General features: G+C 39.4%; 1 protein-coding gene across 6 annotated transcripts in view; it reads left to right on the plus strand.

Moving 5' to 3' along the window:
* The window catches only part of birc6 (baculoviral IAP repeat containing 6), a 139,256-nt gene that overhangs the window by 17,564 nt on the left and 97,081 nt on the right, over positions 1-24,611 (plus strand). For 4 of the 6 annotated variants that reach the window (XM_031902932.1, XM_012963792.3, XM_031902934.1 and 1 more), the window contains exons 10-24: positions 258-1,649; positions 3,057-3,206; positions 8,206-8,431; positions 8,977-9,137; positions 10,441-10,572; positions 15,093-15,224; positions 16,049-16,227; positions 16,305-16,435; positions 18,284-18,445; positions 19,485-19,616; positions 19,981-20,078; positions 20,189-20,336; positions 20,618-20,751; positions 21,694-21,840; positions 21,949-22,136. In XM_031902932.1, the coding sequence (XP_031758792.1) occupies positions 258-1,649; positions 3,057-3,206; positions 8,206-8,431; positions 8,977-9,137; positions 10,441-10,572; positions 15,093-15,224; positions 16,049-16,227; positions 16,305-16,435; positions 18,284-18,445; positions 19,485-19,616; positions 19,981-20,078; positions 20,189-20,336; positions 20,618-20,751; positions 21,694-21,840; positions 21,949-22,136 (3,512 nt within the window). The remainder of the gene's footprint in view (positions 1-257; positions 1,650-3,056; positions 3,207-8,205; positions 8,432-8,976; positions 9,138-10,440; positions 10,573-15,092; positions 15,225-16,048; positions 16,228-16,304; positions 16,436-18,283; positions 18,446-19,484; positions 19,617-19,980; positions 20,079-20,188; positions 20,337-20,617; positions 20,752-21,693; positions 21,841-21,948; positions 22,137-24,611) is intronic. The other 2 variants (XM_031902935.1, XM_031902936.1) reach the window with 1 other exon arrangement.

Here is a 24,611-nt window from a genome sequence, read left to right on the forward strand (position 1 = left end):
CCCAACTAAGATATAATTAATCCTTAATTTAAAAAACAACAATTCTATTGGGTTTAATTACTGTTTAAATATTTTTTTGTATAGACTTAAGGTAGGAATTACGGAAAGATCCCTTATCCGGAAAACCCCAGGTCCCGAGCATTCTGGATAATGGGTCCCATACCTGTATAAATCTTTCTTTGTATTGTATATAAATTTCTTTATAAAAGTCATTAAAGATTTCTGTAAGTTTTGTAGTAATGTATTTATTTTTGTAGGGCACACATCACAAAAGGAAACCCTGGAGATGAGTCTGGATATAACAGCCCTCAGCGTACTCCAGCAGCCAGAGAAACTACAGTGGGAAATTGTTGCAAATGTCCTTGAAGATACTGTAAAGGATTTAGAGGAACTTGGAGCTAACCCTTCTTTAGCTAGTTGCAAAAGTGAAAAGACAAAGGAGAAGCATTTAGAACAGCACAACATTCCCTTTCCTTGCTTAGTGACTGGTGGTTTACTAACATACAGATCTCCTGCTTCTTCCCCAACTAGTAGTAATTCCCGAAGGTCTTTGGATGCTTTAAGTAGGACTCCAGGTGAGAGCGCTTCTGATCAGGGCTCAACTGATGAATCTGGCACCAATTCTGAACTTAATTCTCCTCTTGTAAAACGGACTCTACCGGTGTTGTTGCTTTACAGCATCAAGGAGTCTGATGAAAAAGCAGGGAAACTCTTTTCTCAGATGAACAATATTATGAGTAAAAGTTTACATGATGATGGGTTCACTGTGCCACAAATCATTGAGATGGAGCTTGATAACCAGGAACAACTACTTTTACAGGATCCCCCTGTTACATACATACAGCAGTTTGCTGAGGCTACTGCTAATCTGACATCTCCTGACTCAGATAAGTGGACTTCAATGATTCCCAAACCTGGGACCTTAGTGCAGTGTTTGCGACTTCCCAAGTTTGCAGAAGAGGAGAACTTATGTGTTGATTCCATTATCCCATGTTCTGATGGTGTCCACCTTTTAGTAGCATTACAAAAATGTCCAGCAGAGCCATTGAGTGCAATAAATCAAGTTGAGGCCTTGAATAATTTAAATAAATTAAATTCTGCACTTTGTAGTAGAAGGAAAGGAGAAGTAGAACCTAGTTTAAGTGTAGTGAATGGCACCAGCATCAATGTTATCCCCTGTGAGTCTTCATCTGAAGTTCATGATCCTTTAATTATTCAGCCTGACAAGAGAACTGTGAGTGGGGGTTATCTTGTGATTTACAAAATGAATTATACCACCAGGATAGTAACGTTGGAGGAGGATCCAGTAAAATTTTTACATATTAAGGACCCTCAAGATGCAATTACCTCACTTATTTTGCTACAGCCAGATATTTTAGATAATAGAGAGGATGACTCTGAAGAATCTTCAGAAGAAACCCCTTTAACTCCTAAACATGTCAATGGGAAAGAAAAGAAATGTGACATGCAGAGTTTGGGGCACCTGGTTGTAACTACTCAAGCTGGATATGTAAAAATAATAGATCTGTCAACTTTTGAAATAATGGCTAAAGTTGATCCACCACAAAAAGAGGGCACGGAAGATGTGGATCCATTTTTGTCGGTTGTGTACTGCTCAGGCACAGACCGCTTGTGTGCTTGCACAAAAGGTAAGAATTGAATTATAGATGTTTCTTAGAAATAAAAAGAGCAGGTGTTTTTGTTATCTTCAGTTTTATGCACACCTAATGGCTCTACTTCTGCCCCACGTTTTGTTTTGTGGGCGGTTAGTGAAGGATGATGGTATTCTTTATTTAGCATTGTGCCTAGTAAAGACTGACTGTAGTACCTTCACTAGGGTTTCTGTATCTTCTGCATATTCCCCTTTTCTAAGGAGTTCACCAGCCATACTTTGCTAATATAATATATGAAATATGCACTGCTTGGGGGTGGGGGGGGGAGTGGCACTTTTGTTACTTATTAACTCGATGTATAATTCATGTAAAGCGCTGTGGAAATATCAAATTTAATATAAACTACATCTACAGTGTGAGAACCAGAGCACAGAAGGGATAAACAAATTTGGCTTTTAATATAAATTTACATTTGAAAATTTACCAATGAAAAATTTTTAGTTGTGATACTGTTGAGAATCACTTTTCCTTTCATTCTATGATTATTTTGTTTCTTAATCTCCTTTTTAATGTTCCCATACCCACCCCATTGATTTAGACATGCTTGTCCATTTTTTTCCCCAAAACCATTTACATTCTCTATCTCGCTGTAATGGATTTTTTCCCTTTTCGTCTCTTGCATTGTTTTTATGGAATGTCTATAAGCATTTACATATAATGCTTCTCTCTACCTGTGTTTTTTAAAATGTGTAGTTGCATTGACAGACACAGTGTCGGCCTGAGTGGAGATTAGGCCAGAAATGCATACTTTTATGTTTTTCGCCTAATCTCTGCTCCGTGTAGCTGCACTGAGGCTGACAGTGCCACTTAATGGAGCTGCTATTGAGAGCGAATCCGCTTCTCTCTGCCTGCCTACAGTACGCCATGTGTGGCTGCGGCCTAGGCATCAACAGTGCTGTACTTTGCACTGGTTTAGCATACAAAAAGTACAAAACAATCAATTTGTAAGCAATGTAACAAAGAAACAAGCATCAAACTGAATGTACCCTGTTTATTAGAGTTTACAATCTTGGAGAGCTGGCAGCTAATGCAGAAGAAATCCTTAGCCCTGGAAACTTAAACCCTTACAATTAAAATTACTTTCCTTTTTTTGTTTTTTTTAACACTTGAAAACACAGATAATGTTATAACATTTTTTTTGTTGGGTGTAATAGAAATGTCATCCTGGCTGCTTTACTTACTGCCTCCTACCAACAACCAGCATCAAGGTCTCCTGGCAGTTTTTTTGGTGCAGATATAGGCAGTTAACTTTACAAGCAAGTCAAGTAGTGCTTATGCTTGCTGTGAAATGCACCCAAAAATAATTTGCTTAAAAGTGTGTATTCTTTTTCCTGTTTAAAAAAAGTTCTACTGTACGTAAACATGTTGGCCTCTTATTTTTAGGTGGAGAGCTCCACTTTCTTCAGATTGGAGGAGCATGCGATGATCTAGATGAAACAGATATTCTTGTTGATGCTTCTCTATCAAAAGGAGCAGAGCAGTTAGTGGAGGGTATCAAACCAATATCGAACCCCTCCAGTCCTGGCATTAAAGGTAAATTTATAGTCATCTATTGTTCCTACCTTTTTTTAAATATAGGCAGCAATTGTTCCTACCTTTATTTATTTTTACATGTTAAGCAGTTAATATAAATATAAACCTTATCTGCGCTAAAAAAAAACACAAAAAAAAAAAAACACACACACTAGTGAGTAAATGCGAAAGGCCTACATATAATATCAATGTATAGTGATAGTGATTATATTTAGCTGCCCTCCTCCAGACTAATCCATGAAGTGCTCAAAAATTATTTCAAAAAGAGTTGGCGCTTAATAACCACCCAATATGTTAAAAATCAAATTATATTTATTTAAATAAATCAATATGTTACAACATAGTAAAATCAGTTTTGTACAGTATTAAATTCACACAAATCACTAAATAAAAATATCAAATAATTTCTATATACAGGAGAATATCACAATAAGCAGAAATTCATTTAATACAAAGAAGGGAAACAGTACCTACAGATAATTTGCCCTTGAATTATCAATTAATAAATATCCTTCCCCCAACAGAATTCAATTTATTTAAAAATGGAATTCATTAATCTGGCCCATATTTACAACCTCAAAAAGGATATTCCATAAAAAAGTAAGTTAAAAATTCTCAATACCCCCCAGTTAGTAGGCAAAAAAGACAGAGCCTCAGAGCACCATGTAGATATTAGCTCCCTAATTGGCTTATTCACATAAGAAATGCAATGTTAAGCAGCTGACAATAAAAATCGCGGCTATACAACCAAATAGAGAGCACTCGGTAACTAAATTAGCTCGATATAACTTCTAGCAGGTAATGAAAATGCAGATGGGCATAAGAGTATAATGGTCGCTGCGTATTTGCACACAGTATGCTAATAAAACCGACCTATACCCTCCACACAATCACAGGCACAAAATAAAGGGATTAGCCCTAAACAGACACCAGAAGTGGCGTGGACGCTGTTCCCTTCCCTCCGGTGACGTCACCGGTAAGTGCCGAGTCCGTCAATACGGGTCCTCTCTTGTGCCAGTTACAAAGTCGACGCGTTTCGCGCGATGAGGAAGCGCAGAGCCATAAAGGCCAACTTTGTGCAGTGCACGACTAATAGTTGTCCTATGGACAGATTCCCCCACCTGAGCTGTAGATCTCTGCAGCTCCCCCAGAGTCACCATGGGCCTCTTGGCTGCATTTCTGATCAGCGCTCTCCTTGTTCGGCCTGTGAGTTTAGGTGGACGGCCTAGTCTTGGTAGGTTTACAGTTGTGCCATACTCCTTCCATTTCTGAATGATCGCTTGAACAGTGCTCCGTGGGATGTTCAAGGCTTTGGAAATCTTTTTGTAGCCTAAGCCTGCTTTAAATTTCTCAATAACTTTATCCCTGACCTGTCTGGTGTGTTCTTTGGACTTCATATTCTCTTAGACCAGTGCTGTCCAACTTCTGTGGTACCGAGGGCCGGAATTTCTTTGACCTACGTGGCGGAGGGCCGATATTGGTAGTCAAATGTTGACTACGCCCATGTATGTAAAAGCCACACCCTCTTATCAAGACACACCCCTTTGCCACACCCATTTTTAGACAACACACATTCTGGCATCTGTAGAAACTGCAGAGAGGGAGCTAGCGCACACAGGGTCGGACTGGGGGGTGCAGGGCCCACCGGGGGGCCCTGCAGGTGCCCCAGCCAGCCGTGTCCCCTACACCCCCAGGGGCCCCCACCCGATGTCCTCCCTGAACGCGTATAAATTGAACGCGTCAGGGGAGGAACAGTCAGTAGGGGGAGCGCTGGCAAAGGTCGGACTGGGCCGCCGGGGCCCACCAGGATTTTTCCTGGTGTCCCGGCGGCCCAGTCCGACACTGAGCGCACAGGTAAGAATGTGTTTTTCTCCTGCCTCTGCTGCAAAGTACAAGCTCCCCATTTCATAGTGTAAAATAGAAAATCAATAAATAAATTGTAAGAATTGTCAAAATGACACATAGAGCTAAATTAATGTATTTTGGGAGCATTTATTCACAAACTGGGGACCTATATTACAAGGTCAGCACCAGTGACACCTACTGTAGGTACATATCCTGACAAAGCATTAAGAGAATGCCTGGTACATACACTGCCACAGCACTGCTACAAACTCAAAGACCAGAAACAGAACAGGTGAACCACTGGCATCAAAGTGAAGCCATAGTAGTGCATACATTTTTCCATGCCAGATTATGGTATATTGCTTCCTCTACTCTAGCACAAAAAACAGCATTTTGAGTGTCAAGAAGTCACTCCAGCACCCTCTGTATTTATCTTGAAAAATATTGCCATAACTATGTGCAGATTAGCATAGTGCCCTAATACAGGAGATTCAGTGATCAGTGGGACCCCAAAATATTTATACATACACTTAGATTGTAAGCTCTACAGGACAGAGACCTCCTTCCTACCGTAAATTATACCACATTGCACTGTGTATTTACACTTATTTATTGTATTTATTATAATACTTGTCCTCCCTGTGTGTAAGTTTCTCTGTTGTAAAATTGTACAGCCCTGTGTATCCTTGTAGTGCTTTCTAAATAAAGTTATACATGCATACATACATACAAGACTACAAAACAAAATTTTACAGGTTTAGTAGCACAATAGATTGATATAGACCAGAATAATCCTCAACATTTATACACAAGGAAACATTTTACAGCACTCATTAAAAGGCACATTAAACCCACATAAAATGGTACAATAACCCTCAGCAACAACTGGTACTCCTGTATCAAATTGAACACTGACCTCCAGCATTGAAATGTAATAGGAACCCACAACTGGTTCACTGACTTCTGGCCCAGATTTGTCCCATGTGCTCTGGGTATTGCACTAAAAATCATTACTTCTGCAGTTAGGCTCACCAGTTTTAGGACAGGCTCTGGTAGTATGATGCAGGCATCAGCAGCAAGTTTAGGGACCAAATTGAGGCAGCAGGTGGTAAAAGACTGGATGACGATCGCGCAGCCGCAGGGAAAGTTGCCAAATTTAATGGGACCTGCGGGGGGGCTTGGCTTGTGCCGCGAGGGGGCGGGGCTTGTGACATCACATCTGGCAGTCCTATCAGCACGGAGGAGACTGACTGGATCAAGCAGGGAGACTTTACTGAAGGCGCGGGGAGACAGTGCTCAATGTGGAGACGCACAGGCTGCCTGTTTGGTAATCGGATTAGTTAGGGGAGGTGCGCGCACAGCATAGACAGTTCAGATTTGGCCACAGTGTCGCGGGCCGCAGTATACAGCCTGGCGGGCCGCCAGTTGGACAGAGCTGTCTTAGACAACCTCTGAGGCCGTCACAGAGCAGCTGTATTTGTACTGACATTAGATTACACACAGGTGCACTCTATTTAGTCATTAGCACTCATCAGGCAATGTCTATGGGCAACTGACTGCACTCAGACCAAAGGGGGCTGAATAATTACGCACACCCCACTTTGCAGTTATTTGTAAAAAATGTTTGGAATCATGTATGATTTTCGTTCCACTTCTCACGTGTACACCACTTTGTATTGGTCTTTCACGTGGAATTCCAATAAAATTGATTCATGTTTGTGGCTGTAATGTGACAAAATGTGGAAAAGTTCAAGGAGCCCACTCAGGTTTGGGCTCACAAAATGAGCTTCTGGTACTTATGTAGAAAGGCTGACCCTGTATCACTATGTTTCTGCTACAAAACAGCAGGCTTTTCCCTTTAAATTAAAGACCTCAACATATTAATCCATATTTCCCGTTTAGGGTAAATATATCTCACACATTAGTAACATAATAAGTTACGTTGAAAAAATATGTACTTCCATCACTTTCAACCATAATGCCTATATATAAACTGCCTAACTTCTAGTTGATCCAGAAGAAGGCAAAAAAACCCCATCTGAAGCCTCTCTAATTTGCCGCAGAGGGGAAAAAAATTCCTTCCTGACTCCAAGATGGCAATCGGACCAGTCCCTGGATCAACTTGTACTAAGAGCTATCTCCCAGCCCCTTCTTAAAGCTATATAATGTATCAGCCAGCACGACTGATTCGGGGAGGGAATTCCACAACTTCACAGCTCTCACAGCAAAAAATCCTTTCCGAATATTTAAACGGAACCTCCCTTTTTTTTAAACGGAGTGTGCCCTCATGTCCATTGGAAGGACCTACTGGTAAATAAAGCATTAGAGAGGTTATTATATGATCCCCTTATATATTTATACATAGTTATCATGTCACCTCTTAAGCGCCTCTTCTCCAGTGTAAACAGACCCAACTCGGCCAGTCTTTCTTCATAACTGAGACTTTCCATATCCTTTACCAGCTTAGTTGCCCTTCTCTGGACCCTCTCTAATTCAGTAATGTCCCGTTTGAGCACTGGAGACCAAAACTGAACAGCATATTCTAGATGGGGCCTTACCAGCGTTCTGTAAAGGGGAAGAATAACACCCTCCTCCCTTGAATCTATACCCCTTTTAATACAGCTCAAAACCTTGTTTGCCCTTGCAGCTGCTGCCTGGCGTTGCTTGCTACAGCCAAGTTTATTATCTTCAAGGACTCCAAGGTCCTTCTCCATTATGGATTTGCCTAGTGCAGTCCCATTAAGGGTATAAGTGGCTTGCATATTTTTACTTCCCAGCTACATGACCTTACATATCCACATTAAATGTCATCTACCACTTAGATAGATAGATATATATAATATATATATAAATTGTGACTGCTCTCTGCTTCCAAAGCAGCAGTCCTAGGGGACCTAATGCATTTCCCAAACTGCATTGTCTACCCTCTTCTTTTCTCCTGTGTTTTAAACAAGTTACTGCAAGAGCGCACATTGCTAGTTTACATTCAAGACCTAGGATTTTAGGTGGGAGAGAGCGGGAAGCATCCTAAAAGGCAACTTTCATAATTATGCTTCTCCCACTGGAAACTTCTAGCCAAATTGAGCCTCTACACAGTTATGTCTTGTTATATACATGCACATTACTCTCTTTATTTCCCTTTTTTTCCCCCAAGGTGTTGATCTTTTGGTTGATCAGCCTTTCTCTTTAGAAATGTTGACGTGCTTGGTTGAGCTTACCCGTTTTGAGACTCTTATACCAAGGTTTTCTGCTACTGTCCCTCCATGCTGGGTTGAAGTGCAACAAGAGCAACAGCAAAGGAGGCATCCACAGCACTTACACCAGCAGCACCATGGTGATGCTGCACAGCACACCCGTACCTGGAAATTGCAGAATGACAGGTATGATAATATTTTTTTGTATTTACCAGTAATGTAAAGCGTATACCTATTCGGCAAGTCTCTATTTTGTGGAACAGAACTAGAGCATAGTTTATCAACCTCTTTGCTCTGAACCCCTTTCCTCTTACAAATATTATTATGTTTTGACAAAAGCTAAATGGTAACCAAGATCTATTATTTATTGGTTGCCATATGTACCCAGGGGTTAAAACACCACTGCTTGAGAAAGTCATAACTAGAGAATTGTAGGTTTTATAACCCTTTTTAAAAAAGAGTTTTGTTTTTGCTTATTTTTTTATTGCCACAAATGTGTGTACTAAATTAATATTTGAAGTTAATAATATAATTCTACATTTGCTCTAAACCTTTTGGTTTTTTGCTGGTAACTGTATTTACAGGTGGGTCTTTGCATGATTGACCTTTAATCAAATGCAAACCTCTTGAAGATCAAAATACTTAAAAATGTTAAACTTTTTGTTAGATTGTTTGCTTTTTGTTTTTTAAAAAATTAGATATTTTATATTAAAATGTTTTCTCTTCCTTAGCACTAGCTGGGATGAACATGTTTTTGAATTGGTGCTACTTAAGGCCTGCATGGTGGGACACGTGGACTTTAAGTTCTTATTGAATTCTAACATTAAAAACATTCCACAAATCCAAGTGACTTTACTCAAAAACAAGTCTCCCGGATTAGCAAAAGTTAATGGTAAGTGAAGCACTTATTGTCATAGCATCCCTGTGCTTGAGAGAAAGTTCTGTACTACTGCACATAAATTGTAACATCATTACATGACAAAAGTTGTGTTTTTATATAGGTTCTCTAGTAAAGGATTTTGGTTGAGGAAATATGCTTTTCATTTGTACGCCAAGGCTTCCTTTCCAGAATTCACTTTGCATATATGTTCTCTTGACATTCTGATAATGTCAATGTCATAGCTCTGGTATCACTTGAATACTTGCTCTACTATAGAATTTAGGGTCTGCTGTAGAATTAAACAGGATTTGAGAGTGGTATTTAAATTCCCTGTAGTAAGATGTATTATGCAAACCCACCACTCTACACCACCCCCAGCCTTAAAGGACTAGTAACCCCAAAAAAGATTTAGTTTATATGTATGTAGTCTGTGCCATGGGGTCTGCCATTTAAAGAAACAGTAACACTAAAAAATGTATACAAGTGTATACAAGTAATAAGAATAAAATATACTGCTGCCCTGCACTGGTACAACTGGTGTGTTTGCCTCAGAAATTTATATAAACAAAGCTGCTGTTTAGCCACGGGGGCAGCCATTCAAAGGAAAAAAGGCACAGGAACATAGGAGATAACAGATAAAAACTATTGTATTCTAGAGAAGTTATCCGTTATCTGCTATGTAACCTGTGCCTTTTCTCCTTTTTTCCAACATGAATGGCTGCCCCCATGGCTACACAGCAGCTTATTTATATAAACTATAGTAGTGTTACTGTAGCAAACACACAACTTTTACCAGTGCAGGGCAACAGTACATTATATTTTAATTACTATAAATAAAACTTCCATTTTTTGGTGTTACTGTTACTTTAAAGTCTAATTGGGGTTTACCCACATCTACATTATGAGAGATAAGCTTGGATTACAGAGGTTTTAGGCTGATGGCCCACAGGACGACTAATTGCCTTTCAGCCAGCAATGAAATGGAGAAAGGCATACGCATATCTTGTCATTTTTACCGGTGGAAAAATATTTCAGGGACATGGGTCGCCCCATGGGCCTTCAGCCCAGGGTACCTGAGATGACTAATCTCCCCGTGGGCCATCAGCCTTAGTGGAGTAGAGATAAGTAGGGTTCAAATGCTATTCTTTGTTCTCTACAAATTAAACATGAAATGCTTTCTTATATAAAGTAAGACTGCTTCTGACATATACATTCCTTTTATTTGGAATGTCATATCTGCATATATGTATAATTTGTGTAAGGAGACCTTTGATAACATTAAAGTGATGAGTGTTTATTTGTTTCTTATTTCTAGAGACACCTGTAGATAGACCAGTTTCATTTCCCCTTTCACCAGCCTTTAATGTTGATATTCAAAAAAATGGAAAACAGGGCCCTGTTGACTTAAGTGAAGACATGCAGAATATGGAAGTAGAAGATTCTCAGTGTAAGTGTTGACTATAAAGTTAATAAATATAGTATATTAAAATGTGTACATGTATAAGGTGTAGAGGTGCTGCTGGTTTGTGATGGGTCAAAACCTTATTTGTTTCATATTGTATCCTATATTGCTATAGAATGGCTTTGACCTGGGCTTACTAAATGCAGTGGTTTCCTTTTGGAGTCCAAAGAAAGGGAGTCTGTTGTATATAGTTCAGTAAATATGTTTTCTAATTCTTAGAATTAGTAGATCTGTGTAATGGTGGAGTTATAGCAGTGATCCCCAACCAGTGGCTCGTGAGCGACATGTTACTTACCAACCCCTTGGATGTTGCTCTCAGTTACCCCAAAGCAGGTAGTTATTTTTGAATTCCTGACTGGCTGGTGGCAAGTTTTGTTGAATAAAAACAAGATTTACTACCAAATAAAGCCTCCTGTACGCAGATAGTGTGCATAAAGGCTTCCTAATAGCCAGTCTTAGCCCTTATTTGGCACCTCCATGAACTTTTATGATGCTTGTGTTGCTCTTTTTACATTTGACTGTGGCTCTGAGTTAAAGGAACCAAAAATGAAAGTGTATAAAAGTAATTATAATCTATTGTTGAGCTTCACTGATAGAACTGGTGTGTTTGTCTCTGAAAGACTACTATAGTTTATATCAGTGCTGTCCAACTTCTGCGGTGCCGAGGGCCGGAATTTCTCGCGCATACATGGTGGAGGGCCGCTAATGGAAGCCACTCCCCCCTTTTAAACCACACCCACTTCAAACCACACACATTTTATCACAATGGTGGTAGTGCAGCAAAAACCCAAATGCTTGGTCCTCACTGCAGGGATATCAACCATCATTCATATGTGAAAGAATTATATTATGTCATATTAAGACACACCCTAAAATCCATATGACTCTTCCCCTGTGGATAGCACAGCAGCCCCCAGTACATAATTACACACATTAGGGACCATTTACTGGCTATTTCCAACTGCTAACAAACTCCCAGAACAAACCCCTGCCAGGTTCACCTCCCACAGGCAGCATAGGGTAGCACTCTGCCTGCCCTACGCTACCTGTGTGTACCATACTCTGCCTGCCCTATGCTGCCTGTGGGAGGGGAACCTGGCAGGGGTCTGCCATATGCTGCCTGTGTGTGCCATGCTCTGCCCTACCCTTCCTGTGTGTGCCATACTCTGCCTGCCCTACCCTGCCTGTGTGTGCCATACTCTGCCCTACCCTGCCTGTGTGTTCAATACCCTCCCTGTCCTATGCTGCCTGTTTGTGCCATACCCTCCCTGCCCCATGCTGCCTAAGTGCCATACTCTGCCTACCCTATGCTGCCTACACACAGGCCTGAGGTGTGAACAGTTGAACAATGTGGGTGATTACAGCCTCAGCCTGAGGTGTGAACACTGCAGGGGGTAAACAATGCATAGATTAAAAGGTGTGAACACCACAGGGGATTACATGTTTAAACAATACAGAGGCATTACAGCCTGAATCTGAGGTGAGAACCATGCAGGGGGGGCAGTTAATCTCAGTACTGATACCATTTAAATCTTATACAAGGGTAAACCATCAAAGCAGTCAGACAGGTGGGGGGCCACACAGAGAGGGGATGCGGCCCGCGGGCCGCCATTTGGACAGCACTGGTTTATATAAACAAAGCTGCTGTTTAGCCACAGAGGCAGCCATTCAAAGGAGAAAAGGCTCAGGTTACTTTAGCAGATAACAGATACAATCTGTAGAATATAAAGAAGTTTTATCTGTAATCTGCTATGTAACCTGTGCCTTTTCTCTTTTTTTCCAGCTTAAATGGCTGCCCCCATGGCTACACAGCAGCTTATTTATATTAATTATATTACAGTTTCCGTAGCAAACAAACCAATTTTACCAGTGCAGGACAACAATACTTTATATTTTAATTACTTTAAAACACTTTCATTTTTTGGTGTTACTGTTTATTTAAGTAGTATATCCATGTATGTATGTATGTATGTATGTATAACTTTATTTATAAAGCGCCACAAGGGTACGCAGCGCTGTACAGTCTTACAGAATACAAAATTACACACAGGGAGGACAAGTGATATAATAAATAAATACAATAAATACATATATGTATATATATATATAAGTGCCATGTGGTATGAGACACAGTAGGAAGGAGGTCCCTGCCCCGTAGAGCTTACAGTCTGAGTGGTTGGGTAACATACAGGCACAAACTGGAAGGTAAGAGTGCATCAGGTATGGGCATTTGCCCTTAAGCGCAGGACTGGGCAAGATAATGTCTTAGTGCTCCAGAAGGTAACAGGTGAGTTTTTTCTTAAAGAGAGTGGGTGAGTTTTCCCTACGGAGGGATTCAGGGATAGAGTTCCAGAGGTAAGGAGCAGCGAGATAGAAAGGTTTAAGACGAGAGAGCGCAGTAGGTGTGGATGGTGTAAAGAGACGGAGGCTCTGAGAGGAGCGGAGGAGACGACCAGGAACATGTAGGGAGACCAGTGAAGAAATGTAGTGAGGAGCAGAGGAGTGAAGGGCTTTGAATGTCAGCAGAAGGATTTTGTAAGCTATCCTTTGCTTGACAGGCAGCCATGCTAGTGAGCTTAATTGAGGCTGAGCTGGATCCCTCTTAGGAGAGAGCAGGAGGATCCTGGCAGCAGAGTTTAAGATTGATTGCAGGGGAGAGAGGTGGGAGTCTGGGAGGCCGGTTAGTAGGAGATTGCAGTAATCTAAGCGGGAAAGGATAAGGGCATAGATTAGTGTTTTAGCTGTTGCTTGTGAAAGAAAGGGGCGTATCTTGGCAATATTACGGAGGAAAAAGCGGCAGGTTTTGGCAGTGTTATTAATATGGTTAGAGAAGGAGAGGGACTGGTCAAAGATAACCCCAAGGCAGCGTGCAGAATTTACAGGGTTGATGGTCATGCCATCAATAGTAATGGTGAAAGGAGGAGGAGGGCCAGGTTTGGGCGGGAAGACCATGAGCTCTGTTTTAGCTAGGTTAAGTTTGAGCTGGCGTCGGTTCATCCAGGAGGAGATAGCCAGGAGGCAGTTACCAATCTGGGTTTGGGCATCAGCAGTTAGTGCAGGGGTGTCTAAATATATCTGGATGATCCATACTTTGGTAAACCTAAGTCACTTTGCAGTGTTGATCTGATTGTAGGAATTCACCCATTCCAAACAAAGGACATGTTTTTAGATTGAAAGGCATATTTGAAAAGCATGAAGTTTAGGGAAAAGGGATACTATCATGACTATCATGATTTTTGTGGTATACTTTTTATTTCTAAATAACCCTGTTTACATAGCAAATAATTTACTCTACGATTTAAAATTTTGTTCTTGAACCAACAAATGTATTTTTTTTAGTTGTAATATTGGTGTGTAGGCAGCCATCTCAGTGCATTGTGTCTTAGTCTGAGCTTTCAAAAAGAGCCAGCACTACAAATTAGAACTGCTTTTGGATAACCTATTGTTTCTTCAACTCCCATGTAACTGGAGTAGTCCCAAGCCAGACTTCTTACTATTGGATGCTATTCGGATATCTACTGGGAGCTGCTATCTTGCTACCTTCTCATTGTTCTGCTGATCCACTGCTGTGGGATGGGTGATATCACTCAATCTTGCAGCTCAGCAGTAAAGGGTGGAAGTTTTTTAGAGCACAGGTCACAAAGGAACCATATGTTAGGCACCCCTTAGTAATTGTAGTCGCTTATCTTTTATCCTGGGCTGGTGTTCCTGTTAGGAGAAAACAGCACCATCCTGGGGTAGCTGCCAGCCAGTGTGCAGTAGAGTGAGAAGCCAAACTTTTAACAAAAAAGCCTGCTTTTTCACTACTGCTCATGTGTGGGCCCTGGGAAAAGGAGAAGGAAAAGGATCTGTGGCTTACAGCTACCCTGGGCTGGTGCAGTTTTCTCCTAACATGATCACCAGCCTGGGGTATAAGGTAAGTGATTACAATCACTGGGGGGTGCCTATCATTTGACACCCCCCCAGTGATTTTTACCTTCTCCTTTTACTACATGGGAGATATTGTAGAATGATGTTCAAAAAATCATACAAGTTTGTAGTTGCAAGGGTCAAAATATAATGGGACTGACAGAAAAATCTGATGTGAAAACTACATGGAAGATTTACCATCCCACACAAAATGCCTGCTGGAAGGAAACGCTGCATGGTGCGTCTGACAAGATAAAATCTGATGGTATCTGAAAAACTTTGGCCCTAATCTATGTCTGTTTTAAAAATAATTTTATATTAAAAAGTCTACATAGCTTCTAATTTTTAGTGTGTAGTGAATGCTTTTAATTGTTAATTGCTGTTTGTGTACACCACCAAGCTCTGTAGATTTTACACAGTTAAATGCAAGAATCCTCTTGTATTATTGGAATGCATTGCTGAAAGAAGGTTACTGCCTAATGTAAATGGTTATATACAGAAACAAACTGAAAATAAATTGTTTTGTATAATCAAGACCATGTAGTTTAAGTTGCATCATTGAATTTGTTTTTTTTTTTTTTTTTTTTCATTTTTAGCACCTTGGCTATGTCCATTTCTGGAAGAACATAAAGAGGATATTTTGTGTGGTCCAGTTTGGCTAGCGAGTGGTCTTGACCTTTCTGGGCATGCTGGAATGTTGACTTTAACCAGTCCAAAGCTTGTAAAAGGTAAACTGCATGCTAAAAGACACATACTTGTAACATTTGAGATATTGTGTAATATTTTATAAAGTGTGCTTTTATATACTAAAAATCTATTCATGCATACAAACTGCTTAATTTTAAATGGAAACTTTGAAACCTTGGTAATTTGCCACATTACAATAAGTATGGTAGATATTTCTGGTCTGTGTCTGCTTCCTCTACACAGTGGGACCCACATGGAGGCGTGCCTTGATTTTGAGTGCGTTGCGGGTGACCCATGATTTTGTGCTAAAGGGGCACCTGGTAACATTTTTCTTGTGGAGCCCAGGCCCATAAACCTACGCACCAGGACCTCCTACTTGGCAGTTTCTTTTAACCTGCCACACGATGTAGAGCTCTGGGGAGTCAGCTGTATCGCAGGGCTTAACTTATTTTTGTGCCTGCACTCACAAGCACTGCATCAGCATGGGTAGATACACAGTATGAATTTTTGAGTCAAAGTCCACTTCCTGTTCCTTCCTGACCCAGTGCTTGTGAATGTAGGCACACAAATTAGAGAGAGCCTGCAGATCGGCTGACTATTGACCTGATTTTATACGCAGACTTGTGATCAGCCCTGTGTGGCACTTGCCTTAGGACTTGCAGCTTTGTATTTTAGTGGCAGCATGACAGTAATTCCTAAGGGACCAGGGCTGGACTCCACCTCCTCACCAGCTGACAATTTAGTATGTTGCCTAACTAGGCAATTGTAATTTGTCTGTACATCTTATTTAAATGAATCCTGTCATTTTAGACTAATTGATGAACCTTAAATGTAATACATTTGTCCACTTAAATTTTTGTTCAAGGCATGGCTGGTGGAAAATATCGTTCCTTTCTAATTCATGTCAAGGCTGTTAATGACAGGGGCACGGAGGATTCATCCAATGGTGCTGCAAGGCCTGTTGTAAGGATTCCTACCCATAAACCACAGAGTGTAAAAGGACATTCTCTAGCAACACTTCTCGCTAAGGTTGTTCCTGGCAAGGTATGATAGAAGGCATAAGAAACAATATAGCATTTGGAAATGATCAACTTGCCTTATATTTTTGTTATTTATTTAAGGATAAATCCTCTGCTAAATTGGACACCAAGAATTCCACAAGGAAAGCTAATAATCTCAGAGGTTGTGACTTGCTTCAAGAAGTCTCTGTCACAATACGTCGCTTTAAAAAAACATGTATTCCAAAAGAGAGGTTTGTAAAGCATATTATTTTTTGTATTCCATTGCCTGGTGATCATTAATTTTCAATGACAGTGTCAATTGGGGGGCATGGGATTGCTCAGCCTCTTACTTTTTGTATAAGCCTATTTGCATTGGAGGAATGCAGTTTGCTTTATTGTGCGTTTGTCTTTTTTTTTGCCATTTCTGTGACAAGAACAGTGTCATTTATTATATTCTGATAAAGAAAAGAAAAAGATGTTCATTTTTTGTCACTTCATTTTTTTGTGGTATGAAAATATTTTTTTAAATTTTATGAAAAGGAATTTGTATTATCCTTTGAAATTTGACAGAGAAATAGAAAATGTACAAAGTTTTACAAATGTTAAGTTTTGTATGTTGTTTTGAGACCATGTAAACTCAATTAAACAATGGTATTAAATCCTTAAAAAACAATATTCATCTTCAAATGGCCATTCCCTAATGGGAAAGGCACATCTTAGCACTGGAAAAGCACTAAACGTTTTTTGATGTCTAACTAATAAAAATAAAAGCTCCTGCCCTTTTTAGATGGCATTAGGGATATGCCTATATGGAACCTGTCTAACTTCTAACTACTATAAGGTTTAACTTTAAAGAGATACTGACACTTTTAATTAAAATGATAGGTGTCACTAGATAAAAATGGGCTTTTCACATTCCAACATGGCTTAGGTACCTCGGACTGGGGAGCTCGTTTTGTCATTCACACTGGACTGGGGGAGACAAGATACTTCAATACTTTGCACTACTGTTTATTTGTACTATAGACTGGAAGGATCTCACTAATCATTACTCACTCTTGCAGTTCTCTCTCCTGATCATGGCTGCAAGTATTGGCAGGGGTCATTTTTTTACAAAAAGATTTATAGCCCTACTTTCCTAATGATGCTTTTTTTTTTTTTTTTTTTTACAGTTTGGGAAATTGTGTTACTGTATATACTCGAGTATAAGCTGAGTTTTTCAGCACCAAAAATGTGCTGAAAGAGTCACCCTCGGCTTATACTTGAGTATATTGATTTGAAAGCAAGTGTTCGGCATCCACCCCCCAAACCCCCCCCCCCCATTGAGGCTCCGACAGGAATAGATAGCTGCACTCGTTCGTGCATCCACGGGGGTGCACGCAAAGAAATCAACATAAAAGTGTCATGTTACATTTATTTTTTTATAGATATGTGGAGCAAATGGAAAATAGTTTACACTGTCAAGCAGTGACGTAACTAGCCACAGAGCAGCCTGGGTGCAGGATGTCCTCCCCCCCCCCCCCACTCCACTCATGACCTGCCACTCTCCAGACTTGCACCCTGCTGCTTTCCAGTCATGTGCACCGTAAAAAAATTCCCCTGCCCTGCTGCCTACATATGCTTTATTGAGGCTCCGACAGGAATAGATAGCGGCACTCGTCCATGCATCCACGGAGGGGTGCGCGCATCGCGTCACTCCTCCAGTCGTCCGTCCCCCCGCCAGACTGTACCTGCTTACTGATCAGCAGCGCCGTGCGGCTATCTATTTACTAGGAACTACTGGGCGCTGCTGATCAGTAAGCAGGTACAGTCTGGCGGGGGGGGGGGCGGATGGCCGGAGGAGTGACGCGATGCGCGCGACAAGTGGCGCTATCTATTCCTGTCGGAGCCTCAATAAAGCTTATACTCGAGTATATATGGTAAATTAAATCAGTACCCCTTTATATTAGTTTTAAATGTGATTTTTAAATTGTAATTCTAGACCCAAGCTTTCATACAATGACTTGAGTGCCTGAGTGCTTGTCCTACATCTAAACCTTGGTTTGTCTTTATACAATCTGATAAAATGTCAGTAACATTACTTTGCTCTTTTTTGGTAGACTTCAGCGATGTGCCATGCTGCAGTTATCGGATTTTCATGAAAAGCTCCTCAACACCCTTTGTAAAAAGACAGAGGATAGCCTTGCCACTGAGCATGCCCAGAGCCTGGTGCTAGATATCCTTTGTTGGCTGGCTGCAGTACATTTAAATGGCCCTGGCAGGTTAGTTTGTTACATATTGATATAGTGTGTGCGTATATATGGTCTGAGATGGGGACCGAAACGTCTTTCTGTTTTAATGAAGCTGATTAAAAGTTAAATTTTTTATTAGTAAAAATACCTGGTGTGCATCTGTATTTTGATTTTTTGATAGAGATAGATATAGATAGAGAGAGAGAGAGAGAGATATAGATATATATAGAGAGAGATAGATAGAGAGAGAGAGGGATAGATATAGATAGAGAGAGAGCTAGATATAGAGAGAGAGAGAGCTAGATATAGAGAGAGAGAGAGCTAGATATAGAGAGAGAGAGAGAGCTAGATATAGAGAGAGAGAGAGAGAGAGAGCTAGATATAGAGAGAGAGAGAGAGAGAGCTAGATATAGATATTTAGAGAGAGAGATATTTAGATAGAGATGGATAGATATTTAGATAGAGATGGATAGATAGATATTTAGATAGAGATGGATAGATAGATATTTAGATAGAGATGGATAGATAGATATTTAGATAGAGATGGATAGATAGATATTTAGATAGAGATGGATAGATATATAGATATAGGAGTAATTTAATAGAGAACTAAAGCTCAACAAAGAAGTAAGGCAGAAATGCCTTCTGTACCAGCCCAAGGCAACCATAACCCTATAGCAGTAGTTCCCCATCTTTATTTCTGCTTATGCACAGCACATGCTCTGTGTTGCTGTCAGTTACCTGACAATATGCTTTATACATCAAATCTTAAAGTCACAATACAAGGCATATTTAGATTATCATTCCATAGCCACTCAGATGCTGGTGCAGTTAGCATCATAATTTATAATTAGCCTTAGCTTACATGAAAAACAAACTTCATTTGCTGTTTGATGATTTGCGATGAACCCTAGGTTTAGCTTCTCAGCTGCCCAGCATACACTGAGCATGTGCATGTCACTTACTTGCCTAAAATCCAGTATGGTTTCTGTAACAACTACAGCATTTGAGGAATAATGTTCATCATTCTATATGTAGCTAAAAAAGTTAACCTACTTGTGTTTTCCAGCTTGCGTGAAGGAAAGGAAAGCTTGCTTTCTAAAACAAGAAATTGTTTGACTGAAATTGTACGTGCATGTTTTTTTGAAGCTGGAAGAAGCATAGCCCATAAATGTGCCCGATTCTTGGCTCTTTGTATAAGGTTTGTGATTAATTTCTACAACTGAGTAATGTTCAGTAATCATTGAAGCAATATTAGTGTAATTTTATTAGCTATCATTGCAAAAATACAGTTTAATTTTTCAGGTCCAGGGTGATCTTTTTTGGGCAATATCAACACATAAACTTAAAATTGAGTTTAGGAGTTAATTTTAGACATACGAAGACTACAGCCATGGTCTTTATGCCTATATTTATTTTTTGGTATCCAAAATAATGTGCACCAAGAATTATGGAGGCTTTCACTGAGTTTTGATTATGAAAATTATCTCAAAAGACAATTGAATATAATATTAAAATATATTTACTAACCATTACTCTTCTTAATACCTTTTGATTATCCTAAGCAATGGAAAGTGTGATCCTAGTCAACAAGGCTTTGGCTTTGTCCTTCTAAAGGCTCTGCTGGATAATATAACCTACCTGCCTTCTGCTGCAACTGGAGGTAGGGAGCTCTCTATATATCATTTTTTTTGGCAGCCTTTTGTGTTATATGCTGAGTAACAAACTATTTTTTTGTATAACATTATGTACCTTGGTGTCTCTTAATTTCAGGCTCAGTCTACTGGTATTTTGTTTTATTAAATTATGTGAAAGATGAAGATTTGGCTGGCTCTAGTACAGCCTGTGCATCTCTTCTCACTGCTGCATCCAGACAACTGCAAGACAGGCTCACACCAATGGAAGCATTACTTCAAACAAGGTAAAAACTTCTCACTCAGTGCAGTGTATTAAAAAATATTTGTAACCATGTGCGACATTTATGTCAATTTCCTTGCAGTATAGCAATTTCTCGGATCCTTCCTAAATCAAAAGATCTTTGCCCTGACTTATTATCTTTTTAATTTCATTATCTTAAACTACTAGACACATATTTAATATTAACTGAAATGCAATTATTATAAAATAGTAATTACAATAATAATTTTCAAGTAGCATTCTTTTCTTCAGCCACTTAGCCTACTCGCCATTTTCATCTTGCAGGTATGGACTGTATAGTTCACCATTTGATCCTGTTCTCTTCGATTTGGAAGTGAGTGGTTCATCATGTAAAAATATATACAATAGCAGTGCCAGTATTCAGTCTGATGAAATCGACCTCTCGGATGTTCTTTTAGGTAAGTAAACATTTAGCAAAATGTTTTTAATACATTTCTTTTTCTGTGTTCAACCAACTACTATTTCGTGCATAATTCCATAGGGACATAGAATTACAAGCCCCATTCCCTGGAAGTAAATAGGCTATGACACACATGAAGTATCACTGCTTGTAGCAGTGATCATCTATATTGCTTTAATTGCACTAAACAGCCAGTTTATAAGTTCAAAGTGAAAATATGTTTACATCCTAGTGGCAAAAGCTCTTCTCCCACTGACTGACATGTTTAAATATTTATAAATTTTTGTCATTTGTGTTTGACTAAATTTTTTTCAACAAAAGCATCGCCAAAGAACATTACCAGCAAAGTCTATAGCAATGTTGCGTAGGTCTCAAAACATTTCCTTGGGCAAGTTAAACTGCAATTTCTTTTACACAATATTCCATGAGGGCAGTTCTGCCACAAAACTACCATATTGTTTACTGACTAATATAAAATAACCATGATACTGTAATTATAGCAAGGTGACTTCAGTTTCTTCTTTCCTGACTAGTGTGCATATTTTCTCTAGTTGGGAAATACATTCTGTAGATTATTGTATTGGTCATTTAAATGTTTTGGGTAATATTTTTTTGCAAAATAAGAGAGCCATTTGTTGGTGATGTGCTGTGGTCAAAAAAGTTCAAATTTACATATTTTAACATCAAAAAGGGATTCAAACGTGTGAAAAACATTACTTTTGAATTTTGCCACAGTCAGAAAGAAACAGTACCTACAGTTTAATTTAAGATGCTGAATAAAATATTTTTTCTACAATAAGTAATGGTTCCTCCTAATCCCTGACTGTATCTATACATTGCCTGTTTTACGATTATTTCCTAAAAATCACTTGATCACCTGCTTGGAAATTATTTACTTGTTTACATATTTTTTTATTAACCAGTTTTCTGCTTCTCACAGGCAGTGGAAAAGTAAACAGCAGTGCTGCAGCTGAGGGGAGTTTCACATCACTTACAGGGTTGCTTGAAGTTGAACCTTTGCACTTTACATGTGTCTCCACCAGCGATGGTACCAGAATAGAGAGGGATGATGCTAGCACATTTACTGGTATATATGCTTTTTTCATTCAGAAATAATGTGTAAAGGTGCAATTTATGTACAACATTTGTGTTGACAATACTTCTTATGCATCTTTTTTTGTCTACTCCATGTCAGTAAGCACGTTTGGTGTGACGCCAGCTGTGGGTGGCCTCTCTGCTGGAACAGTTGGAGAAGCCTCAACAGCTCTTAGCTCAGCAGCACAAGTTGCATTGCAGTCACTTTCCCATGCAATGGCCTCAGCCGAACAGCAGCTCCAGGTACTGCAAGAGAAACAGCAGCAGCTTCTGAAGCTTCAGCAACAGGTGGGAGGACTTTTCCTCAAGTTCACTTCGAACCCCTCCATGCTGACAGCAAAGGTCCCTTTTGGCAACTAAAATATTGCCCTGATGGAAAAATAATGTATCCCTGTTGTAGAATATAAGGTCTTCACCCTTGTGCCTATATATGGTCATAGAACGCCTCAATAACTTCTGATGATCTTATATATTACAACAGGGGGTACAATATTTCCTGTATTATACACAATGCATATATAACCTGTAAAATATATCCTTAGAAACAGTGCTTTGCTTAACAAAGTGTACAGTGTAAGAAATAATATACTTTCAAGATATAAGGATATTAGTACAATGACCCTGCAGGTGACTTCTAATATCCACATGTTTTACAATAATCAACATAATAATCACTATATCAGTACTAAAAACTAAGGAAATTACCAACGTACTTGCCAACTAGCATTCAGCTGAATCCCAAACAATCCTGGATTCGGTACATCCTTACATCCTTGTAAGTCGAAGAAATTTGTAGGTTAGTAGTTTTTTAAAGTAATTTACAGATCTCTTTCTACAAAGCATTAAACTTAGAACAATCCCAGATTAAGTGATCAAGTGAAGAAATCAGTGTTTTCCAGATGGTATGCAGGAGCTTCAGTACTTAATTTAGCTCCCTGTATAGTCATAGGCATAATATAATCTTGATAAAAGAATTTGAGACAAGCAACTACAGACTTTGAATCAGACCTTAAGCTGGTCATACATGTTGATATCCGCTTGGTTGACAAGGTCACCAAATGAGCTGATCTCTGCCTGATTTGGCAACTCGCACTGCTGGGTCAAACTAGGCTGACTGATCATAGGCCCCAGCGCCAACAATCAGATTATACAGCAGGCATACAGAGACCTGACTGACAAAGCTCACATTAATGCATCCATCTAGACATTTTGCCAATTTTCCATCCAGATACTGGTCAGTGAAGCCCTAATAAATCTTAGGATAAGCTGCCGACCCAGTCTGGAAGTTGTGAGTCAGCAACTTTTATTGCCCCTTGTATGGCTGCTTTAGTCAGTGCTTCTAATGTCTCTAACCAGTTGTCATCTGTTACTTTATTCAAGTGCTTTTCCCCAATTGCTTTGTAATAAATCTTTGTTCTCTAGTGTTAACGGGGATCTAAACCTTAAAAAATGAATTGATTTAAACTTATTCTGAGCATTTTTGCAGTTTACATTGATGTTCTTTTTAAGTGGTTTCTGATATATCCGCAGTTTCCGGTTGCCAATAACAGGTTTTCAGTTCAAAAATTCTTTTTGAAGGCCTAGGGCAATGATCCCCAACCAGCGGTTCGTGAGCAACATGTTGCTCACCAACCCCTTGGATGTTGCTCCCAGTGGCCTTAAAAGTAGGTGCTCATTTTTCCATTTCAATGTGGCTCACGGTTATAAAAGGTTGGGGATCCCTGGCCTAGGGTGATACAGGGTATAAATGTCTGTGCATTTTCTATGCACTATTCAGTTAACACTATGGGGCACATTTACTAACCCACGAACGGGCCGAATGCTTACGATTGCGTTTTTTTCGTAATGATCGCTATTTTGCGATTTTTTCGGAAAATTATCGCAACTTTTTCGTTTTGTGCGAAAAAACGCGAGTTTTTTGTAGCCATTCCGAAAGTTGCGCAAAATCTGGCGATTTTTCGTAGTGTTAAAACTTGCGCAAAAAGTTCCGATTTTTCCGTAGCGTTAAAACTTAAGCGAAACGTTGCACCTTTTAAGTTTTAACGCTACGAAAAATGCGCAACTTTTCGCGCAAGTTTTAACGCTACGAAAAAATCGCCAGATTTTGCGCAACTTTCGGAATGGCTACGAAAAACTCGTTTTTTCGCGCAAATCGTTTTGGTAACGAAAAACTCGCGATAATTTCCGAAAGGACGTAAAGGCGCCGAAAAAATCGCAAAAAATACGAAAAAGTCGCAAAATGTTCGTTTTCCAATCGGAATTTTTCCAATTCGAATTCGTGTCTTAGTAAATCAGCCCCTATGACATCTCAGTTGAGCCAAAAGCAGTCTACAAATGCAAATACTTCAGAAACTGCTGAAAATAAAGATATAACTTAAATTTAACTTAATTAAGTATTGAGAGAAACACTTTGAAAATAAAAAACATAACTTAAACTTAAGTATTGAGAGAAACACTTTGTAAATCAATTCATTTTTGGGATTAGAACTAATTTACAAAGAAGAGTATCTTTCAGTCATAAGTTTGTAATGTGATATCCTTGCGTTAATCTACTAACGATGCATTGTAATTAAAGTAAAAACAGATTCCCCACTCAGTTGCTGCCTGCTCTTTTGAGCACTTGTGCAGTTTAAATAAAAGTATTTCTATGTTTGTCATTATAGACATTATATGTCCAAGCCAGTTTGCAGCAGACCATTTTTTAAAACTATAAGAAAAAAAATTAAGCCTACTTGGTAAATAACTTTACTAATAATCAACTCA

This window comes from Xenopus tropicalis, chromosome 5, assembly GCF_000004195.4.
Source record: "Xenopus tropicalis strain Nigerian chromosome 5, UCB_Xtro_10.0, whole genome shotgun sequence".
In the NCBI taxonomy this organism is placed as follows: domain Eukaryota; kingdom Metazoa; phylum Chordata; class Amphibia; order Anura; family Pipidae; genus Xenopus; species Xenopus tropicalis.